The 16,060-nt window shown below is 43.3% G+C and overlaps 1 protein-coding gene across 1 annotated transcript; it reads right to left on the bottom strand.

The window, feature by feature from the left end:
* Positions 1–5,954: 5,954 nt before the first annotated feature.
* Positions 5,955–10,235, bottom strand: LOC124652034 (calcineurin B-like protein 2). The gene is made up of 8 exons (XM_047191057.1): positions 10,077–10,235; positions 9,912–9,994; positions 9,713–9,772; positions 8,448–8,556; positions 8,120–8,172; positions 7,475–7,555; positions 7,043–7,155; positions 5,955–6,342 (listed from the first exon to the last, which is right to left on the bottom strand). The coding sequence occupies exons 1-8, from the start codon at positions 10,195–10,197 to the stop codon at positions 6,285–6,287; spliced, it is 678 nt and encodes a 225-aa protein (XP_047047013.1). The 5' UTR covers positions 10,198–10,235; the 3' UTR covers positions 5,955–6,284.
* Positions 10,236–16,060: the final 5,825 nt, after the last annotated feature.

Consider the following 16,060-nt stretch of genomic DNA (forward strand, 5'->3'; position numbering starts at 1 on the left):
CCAACATGAAGTTGATCCCCGGAACAATCCCTCTAGGGCTCAATAAACCACACCTTACGCACTACCGGATCATTCAACCCGTTTGTAAGGCCTAACCATGCGGATATCAAACCAATCCTTGAAGAACAAGGAGCAACTATAACGGATTAGATCTACTAAATAAAGAACAAGCAAGATGCTGCCCTTACACCTAAGATAGGTGTAAGGGCAGCTAGATATCGAGGGGTAGCGTAGCTAAGCAAGTATATCATGAAAGAATCGACATCATCCCCAAAACATCTACGATAAGGGTGTTGCTCGCCATCAAAAAGGCTTCAGCACGAGCAACACCAACAACGAATAAACGAATACTGCCTAGACCGCAAGATGCGATCTAGGCAACATGTTGCTTACCCGGGAGAAACCCTCGAAACAAGGGGTGGCGATGCGCCTAGATTGATTTGTTGTGAACGTGATCGTCCTCCTTCTCAATAACCCTAGATACATATTTATAGTCCGTGGACTTTCTAATTTAAGAACAATCCTAACCGTGTACGAGCTAAACTCTATCTCTTAATTCTAACCGACACGTAACCTACTATAAAATACAGATACACGGGCAATCTAGCCCAAATTCCGGTACACGGCCGTGTCAGGAACACTCTCGTTCGCATGTCCTTTAAGCCCTTCTTCAATCTCGGCCCATCTCCACACTTGGTTAAAATCTGGTGATAAAAGTTGCCACTAGGGATAAAACATCAATGCTTTGTCTAAGGATATTTGTGTTGATTACATTACGCACCATACTTAATGCAATTGTCTGTTGTTTGCAACTTAATACTGGAAGGGGTTCGGATGATAACCTGAAGGTGGACTTTTTAGGCATAGATGCATGCTTGGATAGCGGTCTATGTACTTTGTCGTAATGCCCCGATTAAATCTCATAGTACTCATCATGATATATGTATGTGCATTGTTATGCCTTCTTTATTTGTCAATTGCCCAACTGTAATTCGTTCACCCAACATGCATTTATCTTATGGGAGAGACACCACTAGTGAACTGTGGACCCCGGTCCAATTCTTTACATCTGAAATACAATCTACTGCAATTGTTCTTTACAGTTCTTCACAAACAATCATCATCATCCATACTATACATCTAATCCTTTGTTTACAGGAAGCCGGTGAGATTGACAACCTCACTGTTACGTTGGGGCAAAGTACTTTGATTGTGTTGTGCAGGTTCCACGTTGGCGCCGGAATCCCTGGTGTTGCGCCGCACTACACTCCGCCACCAACAACCTTCACGTGTTCCTTGACTCCTACTGGTTCGATAACCTTGGTTTCTTACTGAGGGAAAACTTACTGCTGTGCGCATCACACCTTCCTCTTGGGGTTCCCAACGGACGTGTGTCTCACGCGCCATCAGAGGACGACTTCAATTCAAGAACGGGGGCATGATGAGGACATCCCATCTATTGATACAACCGCTGTACCTACAACCACACAAATACAAGGACCAATCACTCGAGCTCGTGCCAAACAACTTAACTATCAGGTACTTTCGTTTCTTGAAACTATTCCTCACATACATGAGAATATGATGCTGCCTAAATCAGATATGTTTGTTACTCTTAGGAATGATGGACCTAGCATGGATGAGGAGGACAAGTATTGGAGCATGATCACACATGGAGGAGATGGCAGCAAGCATTTAAGGATTGAAGATGATGCCACAAGTGAAGATTTCAAAACTTTAAAGCCACCATAAGAAGAGATGAAGACCTGGACGAAATATAGAGTTTTCTCCTTCATAATTTCGTCCATGGAATAATATGGTGCTGCGTCACCTTTAGTTTTGGGCCAGGCCCATGTCATTTTCGCAGGAATTAAGTCAGACACTTTTTAGAGTCCGTATTGAAGGGGGAAAGGCCTTCTAGGGTTTGGTTCGGCCACCATACGTATGGCTGGCCGAAAACCCACCTTTTCCTCCTTCAAATACTCCCATAGCCATCACGTTTAGACTCGGATTTTGATTAGACTAAAAGTTAGCCATTGCTGCAACTCTCGTGTACTTCTTTTGAGGCCAACGCCCAGAACAAGACCGACTATTCAGAATCCCACCTTATTCAATAAAGCTTTCATCTATATTCGCAATATTCTGATTGCATCATTAGTTCGTACTTGTTCTCGATTTCAGGTAGGAATTAAGACCCTCACTAGTCAGGCTGATCGTGCATCCGCAAGATCAGTAACTCCCGGAGATTGTAACTTGTACAATATACGAAAGGCCCAACATGGCCTGACAATTTGTAACTTTTACAATACGAAAAAGCCTCGGCTTCACCTCCGATATAAAGGGGAAGCCGAGGTAGAAAGAAGGGATCGAATCATTGTAACCCTAGCTACCATAATATTAAGTGGAGCACCTTTGTTCGGCTGAACCTTCGAGATCTACTTGCCCTCTACTTCTTACGAAACCCTAAGTCTACAATCCATAGGCATTGACAAGTTAATCCCTTATCATCCGGTGATTATCTCCCTCTCCTGCAGGGTGCCGGGAAGAGCTTCAGAACCCTCCCGAGCTAGGGTCGGCGATGGCAGCCGCAACGGAACTTTTCTTGGATGGAGGCTTGGGTCTTTAGGTTTCTCCCGAACAGGTGAATAAATAAGTAGAAGGGGGAGGTCGGTGGGCGCCCGAGGGGCCCACACCACCCCTAGGCGCGGCTAGGGGCTGGGCCGCGCCTAGGCCAGGTGTGGCCGTCTCGTGGCGCTTCTTCGTATGCCCTCTGGACTCCGTCTTCATTTCGGCAAAATAGGAACTTCGGCTTTCGTTTCGTCCAATTCAGGGAATATTTCCTGTACAATATTTCTGAAACACAAAAACAACAGAAAACATGGAACTGGCCCTATGGCATCTTGATAATAGGTTAGTTCCCGAAAATGCGTAAAAATACCACGAAGTGTAAACAAAACATATAGCAATTAGTGTAAAACAAGCATAGATCATCAAAAATTATAGATACGTTTGAGACGTATCAACGGTCAACTATCCTACACCCGGTCTCTCAAGTATAAGAGACCGGTAAGAGAGAAAGACTATCAAGAACAAACCTTGACCTTGCGCATTCCACTCGATTTTGACGATGACGATCTTGAATGCGTCAAGATGGAACATCATTATTGATTGTACTTGCTACATGAAGTCTTGCAGATTACTCCCCCATAATCCATCATGGGAGAGCTTGTTCTTCAGCATATCTTATTGTATCCATGTCCGCCATATGGATGTCGAGCTCCGTATTCTTTCTTCCTCAACAATGAACTCTTCGTATTCATTTTTCATGTTGTTGATGTCTTGAAGATGCACATGACATCTCGCTCCATGTTCTTGTTCAAGACATACTTCACTTGATCTTCTTGATCTTCTTCTTCTTGCAACCTTAAAACCAACTCATCGTACAAGCATTGTCTATGGACAAAACCTATAAGAGAAACTCAATGCAACCATTAGTCCATAGAAATTATCATCAATTACCAAAACCACATATGGGGGCTCCATGTCCTTTCACATAGGGCACATAAGGCACATCAAAATGCGAGCTACGGCACCACCTCCATCTTTGCTTAGGTCAAGTACAATGAGAGCAACGTTAAGAAAGGGGAAGAGCACAACAAGCGATTTACGACAATAAAAGGTGTAGTTCACTTCTGCACATTCACTCACCATACCGGTTATTATATGCACATCACCTATGTTAGGATACTACCATCATCATAGTGTGTCTCTACATCCGTGAGGGCACATGAAACCAATCAACTGCAAGATGAGGCACACCATCATTTCTGGTCAAGGCAATTACAATGATAGATAACACAATAAAGGAGGAAAGGTCATCAAATAGTTAAAACGAATGAAAAGGGTTGAAGGACCGGGATATGATGACTAGAGGGGGTGAATAGGATTTATCGAGAACTATTGCCTAATTATATTTTTTCATGCAACAAAAACGTGCATATGTCTTAGCAGATAGCTACACAACGGATAAGTGTGTGAAGCGCATCATTAAGCAGAAAGTTGTAACACCCCAGGTTTTTAGGACACGCAAGGGTAAATTTAGGATTTGTGCATTCATCTTAAAAACGGGGGGGGATTTTGCTCCTTTTTAACACAAAGTGATCGAGATCATGACATAGTTTTGATGAATTAGGGTTATCATCTTGATAATGTTTGGTTTTGATATAATATTTTTCAATATTTAGTTGAAAACGGAAAATATGGAAAAGTAACATTTATCATTCCATTGCCAACCATATACACATATTCATATTTGGAAAAGTAACATTTATCGTTTCAATGTAGGAGTAATAAGTTTATTGCTTTGCAAGAAAAATGATATAAAATAATCAAAGGCATGAGCAAGTGATGAACTTTCCTTGTTACTGCGAGGTAATGCAGATCAATGTCTTTGACAGACCCGTGCGTTAGGTTATGAAAAGTAGCATCATTGTTCGATAAAGGCAACATTTAAAGATCCAAATGATGCATGCTTACTCGATTAGGTGATATTAACCCCCCACCCCATTATTGTGTAATTCTTGATTTCAAGAATTCGTTAATAAGAAGGACTTATAGTAATTTAAATTCTTTTAAGAATAGTATTTTCTTTATTTAAATGAATTTGTAAAATTTTGAATAATTGGTTTAAGGATTTTCTTGAATTTTTTATCATTGTTAATAAATAAGAAAACTGTATTTCCAGGATATTTGGAAATGGTTCGAAATTTATTTTTGATTTATTATTTGAATTAAAAATATTCCAAGAAATGGTAATTTGGAATTTACTTGTTATTTTTAGATTTTTCTTAAATTTCACATAATTATTAGTATTTAAGTCAAATAGTTTTTAGTAATAATTGAAAAATATTAAAAATAATGAATATTGGTTTATAACTTATTTTAAGAATTTCCTAAATTTAATTTTTTATTACTTAAGAATAATGCTCTTCTTTAATCCTAAAAGTTATTTTTATTTAAGGAAATTTGAAATCTTGACACCGGAACTAGCAGAACTTGCAGTTTGGTATGTGTTCTACCCTTCTATTTATGCACTTGTTCTTTTTTTGAAATACATGGCGTTTGATCATATTTATCTGTGACCGGCTCTAGGATAAGTACATGGAAAGGATAAACACAGAGAAAAGTGACCCAAGGGAATAAAAGGAACTAGATCCCAAATTTATGTGACATCGACTCAAGGTGAATCTTATGTTGAACCCGCGTTTTAAAGCCATGGCTTTTGAGGGTTTTGAAGATAGAAGAAATAGATATTCATGGCATCCCTTTATGCACTATTGAACCCACAATTAACCTTCAATTGGTCATCACGGTTGCTGAAAGTATTCTGTTAACACCTCCACTGCCACAACCTGAAGTGAATAACAAAAGAAACAAGCTGAATTTAAACTCACCGAAGGAGCACCGGAGCAAGATGGTGAACCCAACGAGAAACAGAAGGAGCAAGAAAAGGAGTAGTTGAATTCGAACTTTCTAATCTTTACTTTGAATGCAAGTTGAACTAATGTGAAAACTATGGTTGATGTGAATTTGAAGTACTGTGAATACTATTGTTTTTATGAATTTTTATCGTGGATGTGAAGTCTACGGTTTTATCAGCACTAGAGTTTTGGGTTATTGCAAGTTTGGGAAAAAAGAGTAGAAGCCAACCCAAACCATGCCAAACGTTTGCTATAATCATGAGCGTGCAATCGCACATGTATGCTGATGTTGCAAGTAACTTAAAATGTGAGTCAACCTTGCCGAAAAGATACGACATAGAATATTTTGTAGCCCTAATTTCTGTTGGATGAACCCAAAAATGTTTCAAACTAGACAGGGTAACGCAATCCAATATTTTTCCTGCCACATTTACTAGATTGCAAAATGATACAGAAAAAAATCCCAGCAAAAGATTAATAAAACCCATATTAGGGCCGTTTCCATTTCTGTACACACAGCAGAATTCTCAGAGAAGTGGACCTGATCGCTAACCAGCCACAAAGCAAAAATAAGGGAGAGGAGAAAATGTGAGCTTCAGATATAGATTACAGCTCGCCCAAAGGCTCCCACCGTACTAACTTTTCCAAATGAAAGAAGCAAGGTTATTTAACAACAATGAATCACATTCTCAAATTGAACATCCTTCAGAGCACCACTCTGCCAATCCAAACAGTCCAATGCCAAAACCTTACAAAATCACCATGAGCTTATCTTCTGATGTTTCCGAAAGGAGTGCAAGAATTTCAAGTATCATCGACCTGAGAATGGAAGACGAAGCTTGGAAATGTCGTGGTGATGTCCCTGCTCATCGATGGCAAAATTAGCTTAAGAAATATATAAAGAACCGAAGTAGTGGAAATTTGTTCAGAAAGTCAACATACATGAAATTTTGCTATAGAAATAGAAGATATTAAAATTCTACATCACATGAAGCAGCTTGCTTGAAGCTGAGGCAATAACTGATCACATTTGTTCCAAATAATTTGGTGTGGTGCATCAATATCGCATGAAATTAAACTAACTGTTGGCAGAGAACTCCAATAGTTGAGCCAGTGCACTTAACTCAATAGCAATATTTGCATGTAAATAGCTGAAGTTTGATTTACCACATCTCAAGTATGTGACTCTCCAGACAACATTGTTTCGCTTTACAAGATAATGCAGTGGTAACCTGACACTAAGTGTACAACGATATTTCTATAACTCTATATTCGAGAGCAGCAGTTAACTGTGAAAGATGAGTGAATAGCGCTGTGTCGTGGTGTGGAAGATATATACACATGAAGAAAACCAACATACGGAAAAACTAATAATATGAGTAAATACAAAGAACTTATTTTCTTTGTAACTTAACACTAAACGGGAAATGAAATTCCTAACACTCCTTATTCATGAGCATCAGTAAACCATTCAAGTGAAACACGATGTGAAAGATACACATAAAAAGGACCAACATATAGACAAATAAAATGTTTAAGCGAATATAAAGATATTATCTTACTTGAGGTACTGGAGAGTCATGTTCTTCAGTAAAGACGGATGCCGAAGAACCAGATTGTGCCACTCTTCCCTGTCAATTTTTCCATCATGCTTCGTGTCGGCCTCCTCAAACGTCTCAACATAAGAAAGAAACAACAAAAAATTTAGCATGGGAAGTTACAATTACCAAGCAGCAAAAGGGAAGTCTGATTTTTCTTATAGCAACTCCCTAAAATTCATCAAATAGCATGGGCAAAGGATGTAACAAAGAATACTTGTCTTGGAAATAAAAACGGAAAACAGAATATAAGTGATTCACTGATAGAAATGCTGTGTAGAACTGTCATAAACAAGGATTAAGAATCACTACATAACACAAGCTAGTAAATTAACGCGTAATACACGCTATAACCAAAATGAATAACAAATATACACAGATAACTGTAACACACACCTTATCAATTATGCTTTCTATAATTTCATCAGAAAGATTCATTCCAGACTCTGCAAGTGTAGCAACAACCATCTGCTTAACCTGATAACCAAATATATAAACTGTTGAGATGAAGCAAACAAAAAGAGCTCAACCAAAAGGGTGACACACTGCACATAATTGTTTAGCTTCAAGAATAACATTGTAGTTCTTCAATCAAAGCTACAAGATATAATTCCTGATTTTCAATAAATAAGTACCACTGCAATATGTTGGATTGTTGGGAATAAAACCTCAATTAGAACGGAACAAAACCAAGAATTCATCTATACTGGTCCCTTAACTTCAGCACAATCTTTCAACAGCACTACCCAGACACTGCTTCTACATTCAGGGTATTGTTTCACAACTTTAACCAGTGATCCATCTGGAAGTCTGGGACTTCCTTTAATCAGTTGTGTGGCATATATGGTCACTCCAAATACTCAAGATAACCGACAAGGCCATGAAGTACAAAAACATCAACTTAAATAAACCATGATCTCATGTATCAGAGACATTTAAGGAACATTCTGAATTATTTCCACTGATGTACAAGCTAATATATTAAGCCAACATACTAGCCTTACGGACCACCACACCACACTGTGGATAAAGTATCAGTACCTCTTGCCTCTCAATGAAGCCTTGTTGCTTAAGATCATATAGCTTGAATGAAACTGTAAAAGACGACACAAGCTTCAGATTTTCCAGCTCAAACAGGTGAAGTGATAAAGCAGGAGCATAACACAAAATATTAAAGTCATTAAATTCTTTCATTCAACCACCAACACAAATACAGTGTCTAGAAATCATTGATTGGACTAGTTTTGGCAAATCCTTGCATATAATAAAATTAGAATAGGCATCACCATTGTGATGATACAACCTGGAGCCTGAATATATTTGCATATTTGGGAAACAAATTCTCTAGCTACAAGATAACTGGACTTACAGTCAATTTTCTCATCAACTGAAGCATTTGGGTGGAACACTGACAATGCACGAGCAAACTCCTCAAACCCTAAAATTCCATTGTGCTTTGTGTCGAACAAATCGAACACCTGTACGGGAAGGGGAAATATTAAGGACAGACACACTAAGATGATTTGTAGAGAAAAGGAAAATTATTCGACAAAATCCATGCAGCTGTTTTTACATATAATAATCAAGGTGTTTAGCTTCAATTTTTCAAAGGAAACTCTCTAGCTGAAAATGATAGGTCCATCATGGTAAGTTGATGACTTTCCATAAAGAGGAATGCTACATTTTTTTATTCAAGAAACTTCACATATATTATTAGAAAGCATGTATGATGGTATACACCCGATCAGGGAGAATGAGGGAGAAACCTACAAACTTCTGAGCTAGGCAAAAAAAAGAGGAAGCATCTGCAGGACAAAGGGCACTGTATGTGCCACGGGAGGTGAACACTCGGATCAGATTGTCTTGACCGCAGGTTGAAGGTAGCGAACAGTAGGCGTCCTCCTCACATGATTAACCAATGGACAATACTTAGAAAGATCTTTAGCGGGGAGCCGGGGACACATGATAGAAAGGGTACTAAATCTTAATTCAAAACCACTGAGGAGTATATAGTAATAGCTGGTATGGCTTGGAAAACAATGCCTGAAGTCTGAATCCGACAGCCCGGATCCGTATCGGAATCGCGGAGTTGTTCTCTCTGTCCAATAAAATTTGCCGAATCGTACTGCCGAATCTGAGTCTGACTCAGACAACCGCGTGCACATGGTTTTTGAGTCGCTGTATAGTCGCTGAATAGTCGCCGAGTCGTTTTCCAAAAATAACGGCGACTCGCGACTATACAGCGACTTATGGCGACTATACAGCGACTTTGGTCGACTATACACTGAGTCGCAGCCTCGGCGACTTGACTTGACTCGGCGACTCAAAAACCATGCGCGTGCATGACCGAATAACGGGTTGATGCACGGATATCTGAGGCGAGGGTCAATATAATTCCGGATGATTCATAGTACTATTTGCACACAATAATTATGACTGAATTGTCTCATGTATCGCTGCATCCATATATGTTGATGCGCCGAATAGAGTTCAATTGGACATAGAACAAAACAACCAAGAGCCCCCCGGTTGCCGTCAAGTCCCTAAAAATAGCAAGTGCTTGCATGGCAAAACCAAATGCGGAGTGATGAGTAGTGCAGAGCTATCAACTGCATTCAGTTAATGTGGACTTACACGATCAGCGAAGAGGCTCTCCTTCTTGCTCGTTTTGAAGAGCGCCAGCTGAAACTCCTCCTGCACAATGCCAGCAGATGAGAACCACAGCACATGAGGAATGATCCACAATTCCCTAATTTTTTTCCTCAAAGTACGATCTACAGTGATGATACAGAAAATCGAGGTGCGAACCAAACAGTCATGAACCATCGCCTACCTTGTTGATCAAGCCGTCGTCGATCACCGCGCTGCTTATCTTCTTGAAGAGCTCGTACAGCGCCTCGACCTCGCTCACGCTGACTGCGCCACAGCACGCACACAGGTCAGTTCAATTGCGGATAAGTACAGAAACAGGGGCGGAAACAAAGGCGGGGGAACGTACAGACGGTCTCGCGCGCGAGGAGCTGGGGGTCGTCGAGCCCGCGCGGCTGCTTGAGCTCGAGGTCGAAGCAGCTGAAGAGGACCGCGAGGATCTGCTTCGCGCCGTCCAGGCACTGCACCATGGTACTCGCTACCGCCGCCTCCGGCGACGCCAACTCCTCCTCCGCCGCGCGGCCTCGCTAGCCATCGCGGCCGCCCATTCTGCGGCCGGCCCGGTCCGATCCGATCCTGCAGCGCCCCGGTCCGGTCAGCCCGCGAGCGAGCGCGCGCGCGCGGAGGCGGGCCCGTCGCCGAATCCGAGGCGATCCGATCGAATTGCGGGCGCTGGGAGGGGGCGGGCGCGCGTACCTCGGGGTCCCCGGGGGAGAGAGAGGAGCGGGGCGAGGCCACGATCTACCTGTCCGTCGCCGTCGCCGTCGCCGCCGAGGTCGTTCGGAGGCGGCCGGGGAGAGATCCTGGTCCTGGGAGGCGGAGGCAGGAGGGAGCTCGCGCAGAGCAGGGCAGCAATGAATAGCGTGCTGTGCTCGTATCGTCCCGTCGTTTTGTTTTCTTGAGGATTCCCCGTCTCGACGTTGCCGTTTCCGGGCTTATCATTGACTAGATGATAGGCGAGCTTCGCCTCGCCGCCTGCATGACGCTAGTTAATATCATTATAGTTGGGAGCGCTTTAATTTGTCTCACAGCCAGACAATTTTAGCGACACTGTCAATGACCGCACTCAATGTCTCCATTCCTTCCAGCTGGATAACTAAAAGACAGATTAGAATGAATGGGGCAGTGTTGGTCTTGTTATATTGATGATTGTGACCTAGATATGACTCAACTTGTGAAGAAAAACATCGACACTTTCTTTCGAGCATGTGCAAGAACCTAGCAAGTGAAAAAAAATCACATCAACAAATATAGTTTAAGAATTCAGAATATTTAATCAAATGGATCATAATATTAAATAAAATATCACATCAGCAAATACAACCGGTATCCAATGCACCCCCGCACGAAAAGAATCTAGTACAACAAGTTCTTTTAGAAAGACAACAAAAGTGGATCGGAAAAAAGAACCTTCCACCGAAACTCCCTTAGAATCATGCATTTTGAACATAAGAGGATGGAATAGATTGGTTATATGATTGCAAGCTTGTTTGTCCATATCTCCAGTAAGAACTGAAATAGTATACTCCATCAGCAATTAAGGCAGGTCCAACGTCAGCAGAAAGGTCTGAAGGTCTGATAATCCTGTAACGGAAATTATTGAACTTCAGAAATTTATGGTTGCAAAACTAATAAAACCGGTTGCTAAAAAAATCAGAAACATGCCACCGGCTGTTTATCTGAATGGTTAGACATGTAATAACATGTTTAACAGAGATAAGATGACATAACAAAATCATCTATACAGAATACTGATGCGCTCTTTTTTTGCTGAAGATGAGGATTTGTACTTGACAATATATCACTTCATAGGAACGTGATTAGTTGGAGCTGCTCTGGAATAACTTAAAACAATCACACATGTGAAGTACCACTCACATATCAACCTTAAATACCGGCATGATGGAAATAGGCTGTTTATAATGATCAGTAAGAAATCGTGCTGAACAAAGGGAAAATAACAAAATTATTTTCATGCTGACCAAAGGAGTAGAACTCACAAAAAATTGTTGTCATGAGTTTTAGAAGGGGCAAAGGATCAATATAATCTCGAAAGATAACCTTCATCCATACTTCTTTTGTATATTTCGTAATAAATACATGAAACGTTACTTTCTAGCTTCAGTCACTTAGCAAAGTCTCAGTAAAATACCACCAGGGCAGAAATTTAAATCCGTGCTTTTTTCCTTCAATTCCTACTGGTACAGAAAAGCTAAGTAACATTTGTAGCCACTGTTATATGCCAATAATAATGTAGTGTGGGCATTTAAGAATAATAAAAATCAGAGGTAGACTACAATAATAAAAAAACAAAGTGCATGTATATGTCCACATAAAATGCATGTAATATCTACCCAAGGAATCTTGAGGTGAAAATACATCAAATCATGTAAGAACTGGACATATGGCATATACTGGTATCACAATAATACTTCATCAGGCAGTTACACTGAAAATGAATTGCACATCCGAGAATCTGCATTCCACCATCCATTCAAGTAACAGAGTCTAGATGAAACCTTGAATTTATAACGTTTTCCTGTATGGGAGCTACAACACATCATACTAAAGTAACATTATGTACCTGCTTTTTTATTTTTATATTTCTGAATCGCATGAGCAGCTCCCCTTCTGTATCTATACGGCTGAAGCATACTGAACAGTTAGAAACAAACAATGGCCACTTTCAGAAAATTCAGAAACTTCAAAGAGAGAAGAATGAATCATAGATGGAGAAGTGTTCGGCCATTCTCTTTGCAAGATTCGTGGGACTCCTAGCTAGAACCACAAGAACCTGCAACTCAAAACATGGTTTATGAGTAAATCCGGGATAGAACAATCAGCTCTTTAGGGACACTGGAAGAAGACCAAACAACCGGAGGCGCCATCCGCTTCACTCCACCCCGCAGGCATGTACCAGCGGTGACATCATCTATTAGAAGAACGGCTTTGCTGCATGAAGGATGAGATCCACACGCTCCGGCTTGCAGGTGACATGGAGCAAGCATGCACCATATGCAACGTCAACTCGACATGGTGCACTTCAAAGTGAGCCAAGGGATGTCCGCGGTGGACTACATCCCCTCGGAGGTGGTCGAACAGTGCACTCCTCAACAACTCAACAACGCCCGTCCAGCCTCGAATCCCACAGTTCAACTCCCCCCATGGGCGCCCCCGCGACACTGCATGCAAGACCCGGCCGAGCGCCACTGCCCTGCTCACGAGCGGAGCGGGTGAAGATGAGGAGATAAAGGAGAAAGGAAAAATAATAAACAAATGCAGAGGTGAAAGATCAGGAAGAATTAACACACCACGGATAACCCCGCCGGCCGAACGAACATGCAAAGAAAACCCGCTGGAGAAACGCCCCGTCCAGACCAAATCGCAGAAGCAAGAACCAACAGGCAAGATCCCCCAGGGCTGAGAGAGAGGACCGGCCAAAATCGAAAGCAGGCAAGATCTAACAGCGGAGATAGAGGAGCGGCCAGAATTGAAGAGCACAGCCGCCGTCGGCCAGGAAGAACACCAGGAGAAATCGATCTAATGCGCTCGGTCAAACCGCCTACTCACCAGGCACCGATGGTAAGAGTACCCCAACTCAACACGCGGCGGACATGCAGCAGCGGGCCAGGCCCATACAGCGACACACGCACCAATCTGGCCCACACGGTGACGTTCGGCGCCGTCCAATCGCTGAGAACGCACGGAATGTAACAGCCTTAACTTATTTCAGATAATTGGGTCTGCGCTGCCGACGGGTGGGCCCCGCCGCGCCACGGCGAGCCACCGCGGCAGAGCAGGAGAAGCGGGGGGCAGGCCTCCCACTCTCCAGAGGCTCCAAGCTGTTGACTGTTGCCACGCCACCTTTACACTTGACTCCCTGATAAAAAGCATTTTGTTTCAGCCACTCGAAATTTTACACGGTTTATTTTCTGATTTTCCGTCGCTTTCTGTCGTCAATGTCTAGGAGAAATGACAGCTGATTGTTATGTACTGTAGGATATATATGAAGAAAATAAATTGGGTCTGCGCTGCCGACGGGTGGGCCCCGCCGCGCCACGGCGAGCCACCGCGGCAGAGCAGGAGAAGCGGGGGGCAGGCCTCCCACTCTCCAGAGGCTCCAAGCTGTTGACTGTTGCCACGCCACCTTTACACTTGACTCCCTGATAAAAAGCATTTTGTTTCAGCCACTCGAAATTTTACACGGTTTATTTTCTGATTTTCCGTCGCTTTCTGTCGTCAATGTCTAGGAGAAATGACAGCTGATTGTTATGTACTGTAGGATATATATGAAGAAAATAAAGGAAAAGGAAATGGAGAGACGAGATGCCGACATGAATCTGGATCATGCAGTCAAGATCAGTTGCTAGAATAAACGATGTATTATTTGGTACGGTGGGGTACACCTTATTACAGATACTTTCAAAGAATAATCTGATGCTATTAAGTGTTGGGGGCCTAGAATTAATATTCTTACTGAAGAAGCATTGTGCTTGCTTGTTCATTTATCATTTTTTAAACAAAAGGTTCAAGCAGAGCCCGGCTTTAAATTAATAAAGCCCCAACGGTAGTATTCATACATCATCCACAACTCAAACAAGACGCGACATGATGGAGAGACGCTCCACACAACCACACGCACATGGTACACGACCTGGACAACACAAGATACAAGGTGGTCGACCTAGCTCACCAGACGGCGAGGCGACGCCCCAACGCCAAAGCCTACCGCCTAGAGACACCGAACACCACCTGACAACACTCTGCCCCAGTGGGGAGCACTAGACACTATCTCTGATAGAAGCATGAAGAGCTCGGATCCTGCCAATCACCAGCTCCACCGCTTGACGGTCTCCTCTCCTAGCCAGAAGCTTCCAAACCTGCAAGTATACAGTCATTTTGTACAAACCGTCAGCCGGGTTAGCTGGAAAACCACCCTCAATGGTGAATTTGTTTCTAACGTTCCAGAGTGACCAAAGTAGGGCAGCGCACGCCAACCAAAGAACTCTCCGAGTCTGGCCAACGTGGACCCGCATATACCAAAAGATGTCGGCAAAGCACGAGGGGTTCCAAGAGCAACCAAGAAGGTCTCTGACCGCACTCCGCATGAAGCGCGCCAGCGGGCATCTAAAGAAGATATGGTTGTTATCCTCCACCTCCATGCAAAGGGCGCAAGTACCATTGGATGGACCCTTACGCTTACGGATGTTGCCATTGGAGGGGAGTCGACGTTTCGATAATTGCCACAAAAAGATACAGACTTTGAGTGGCACCTTGATCTCCCACACTATCCCATAGTGTTTGTGGGGAATGCCCTGGAATAAGCTCTTGTACAAAGACCGCACGGAGAACTTCCCATTTGGCTCCAAGGACCACGATATCCGATCTTGCGTCTCCGACAGGCGGACGGCCTCCACCAGTCGGGAGATGTTTGCCCACTCCACCAGTCGGGAGATGTTTGCCCACTCCACTCGCTCCCCTAAGCAAAGTTCACGGCGGAACGTGAGCCTGCACTGATTCTCCCGGAAGAGCGTAGCCAAAGTGGCCAGGGGTTCCGTCGCAATGGCAAAGAGGCCCGGGAACTGATCCTTGAGGGGACCCTTCTCATGCCACCAGTCCACCCAGAATCTAGTGGCGCCGCCATTGTGAATAGCATGTCTGGCCCCCATGCCGAAGACATGCTTGATCTTTTGGATAGCATTCCAAAATTGGGATCCGGGCCTATGCTTATCTGCGAGGAGGTCCCTCTCCCCCAGATATTTAGCCCTAAGGATCTCCGCCCAGAGGCCTTGCTCCCCAGCGTACAGCCTCCAAATCCATTTGGCCAAAAGGCAAATGTTCATAAGCCTCGTGTCCACAATACCTAGACCCCCCAGGCATTTAGGCTTACACATCGCCGACCATCTAACCCAATGGTATTTGCGTTTAGCCCCGTTTGCTTCCCAGTAGAAACGGGACATGGCCTTGTCAAACAAGCCATGCACACCCTCCCCCAAGAGGCTCACCGCCATCGCATGCAACGGCAAGCTCGACAAGCAAGCATTGATGAGCGTCAGCCTCGCGACCGAGGACATCAATTTTCCCATCCAGGAATCTGCGCGTTTGGCCACTTTGTTAGTCAGCGGACCCCAGTCCGAGGCTAGCAGCGCGCGGTCACTCACCTGCAAACTCAGATAAGTGAAAGGGAAGGTGCCTCTTCTGTAGTTAAGCATGTTGGCAATCCTGGTCCCCTCAGCCACATCCCGTCGTTTAGTTTTCTTGAGGATTCCCCGTCTCGACGTTGCCGTTTCGGGGCTCATCATTGATTGGGTCTGCGCTGCCGACGGGTGGGCC

The sequence above is a fragment of the Lolium rigidum genome, chromosome 5 (assembly GCF_022539505.1).
Source record: "Lolium rigidum isolate FL_2022 chromosome 5, APGP_CSIRO_Lrig_0.1, whole genome shotgun sequence".
NCBI classification, from domain to species: Eukaryota; Viridiplantae; Streptophyta; class Magnoliopsida; order Poales; family Poaceae; genus Lolium; species Lolium rigidum.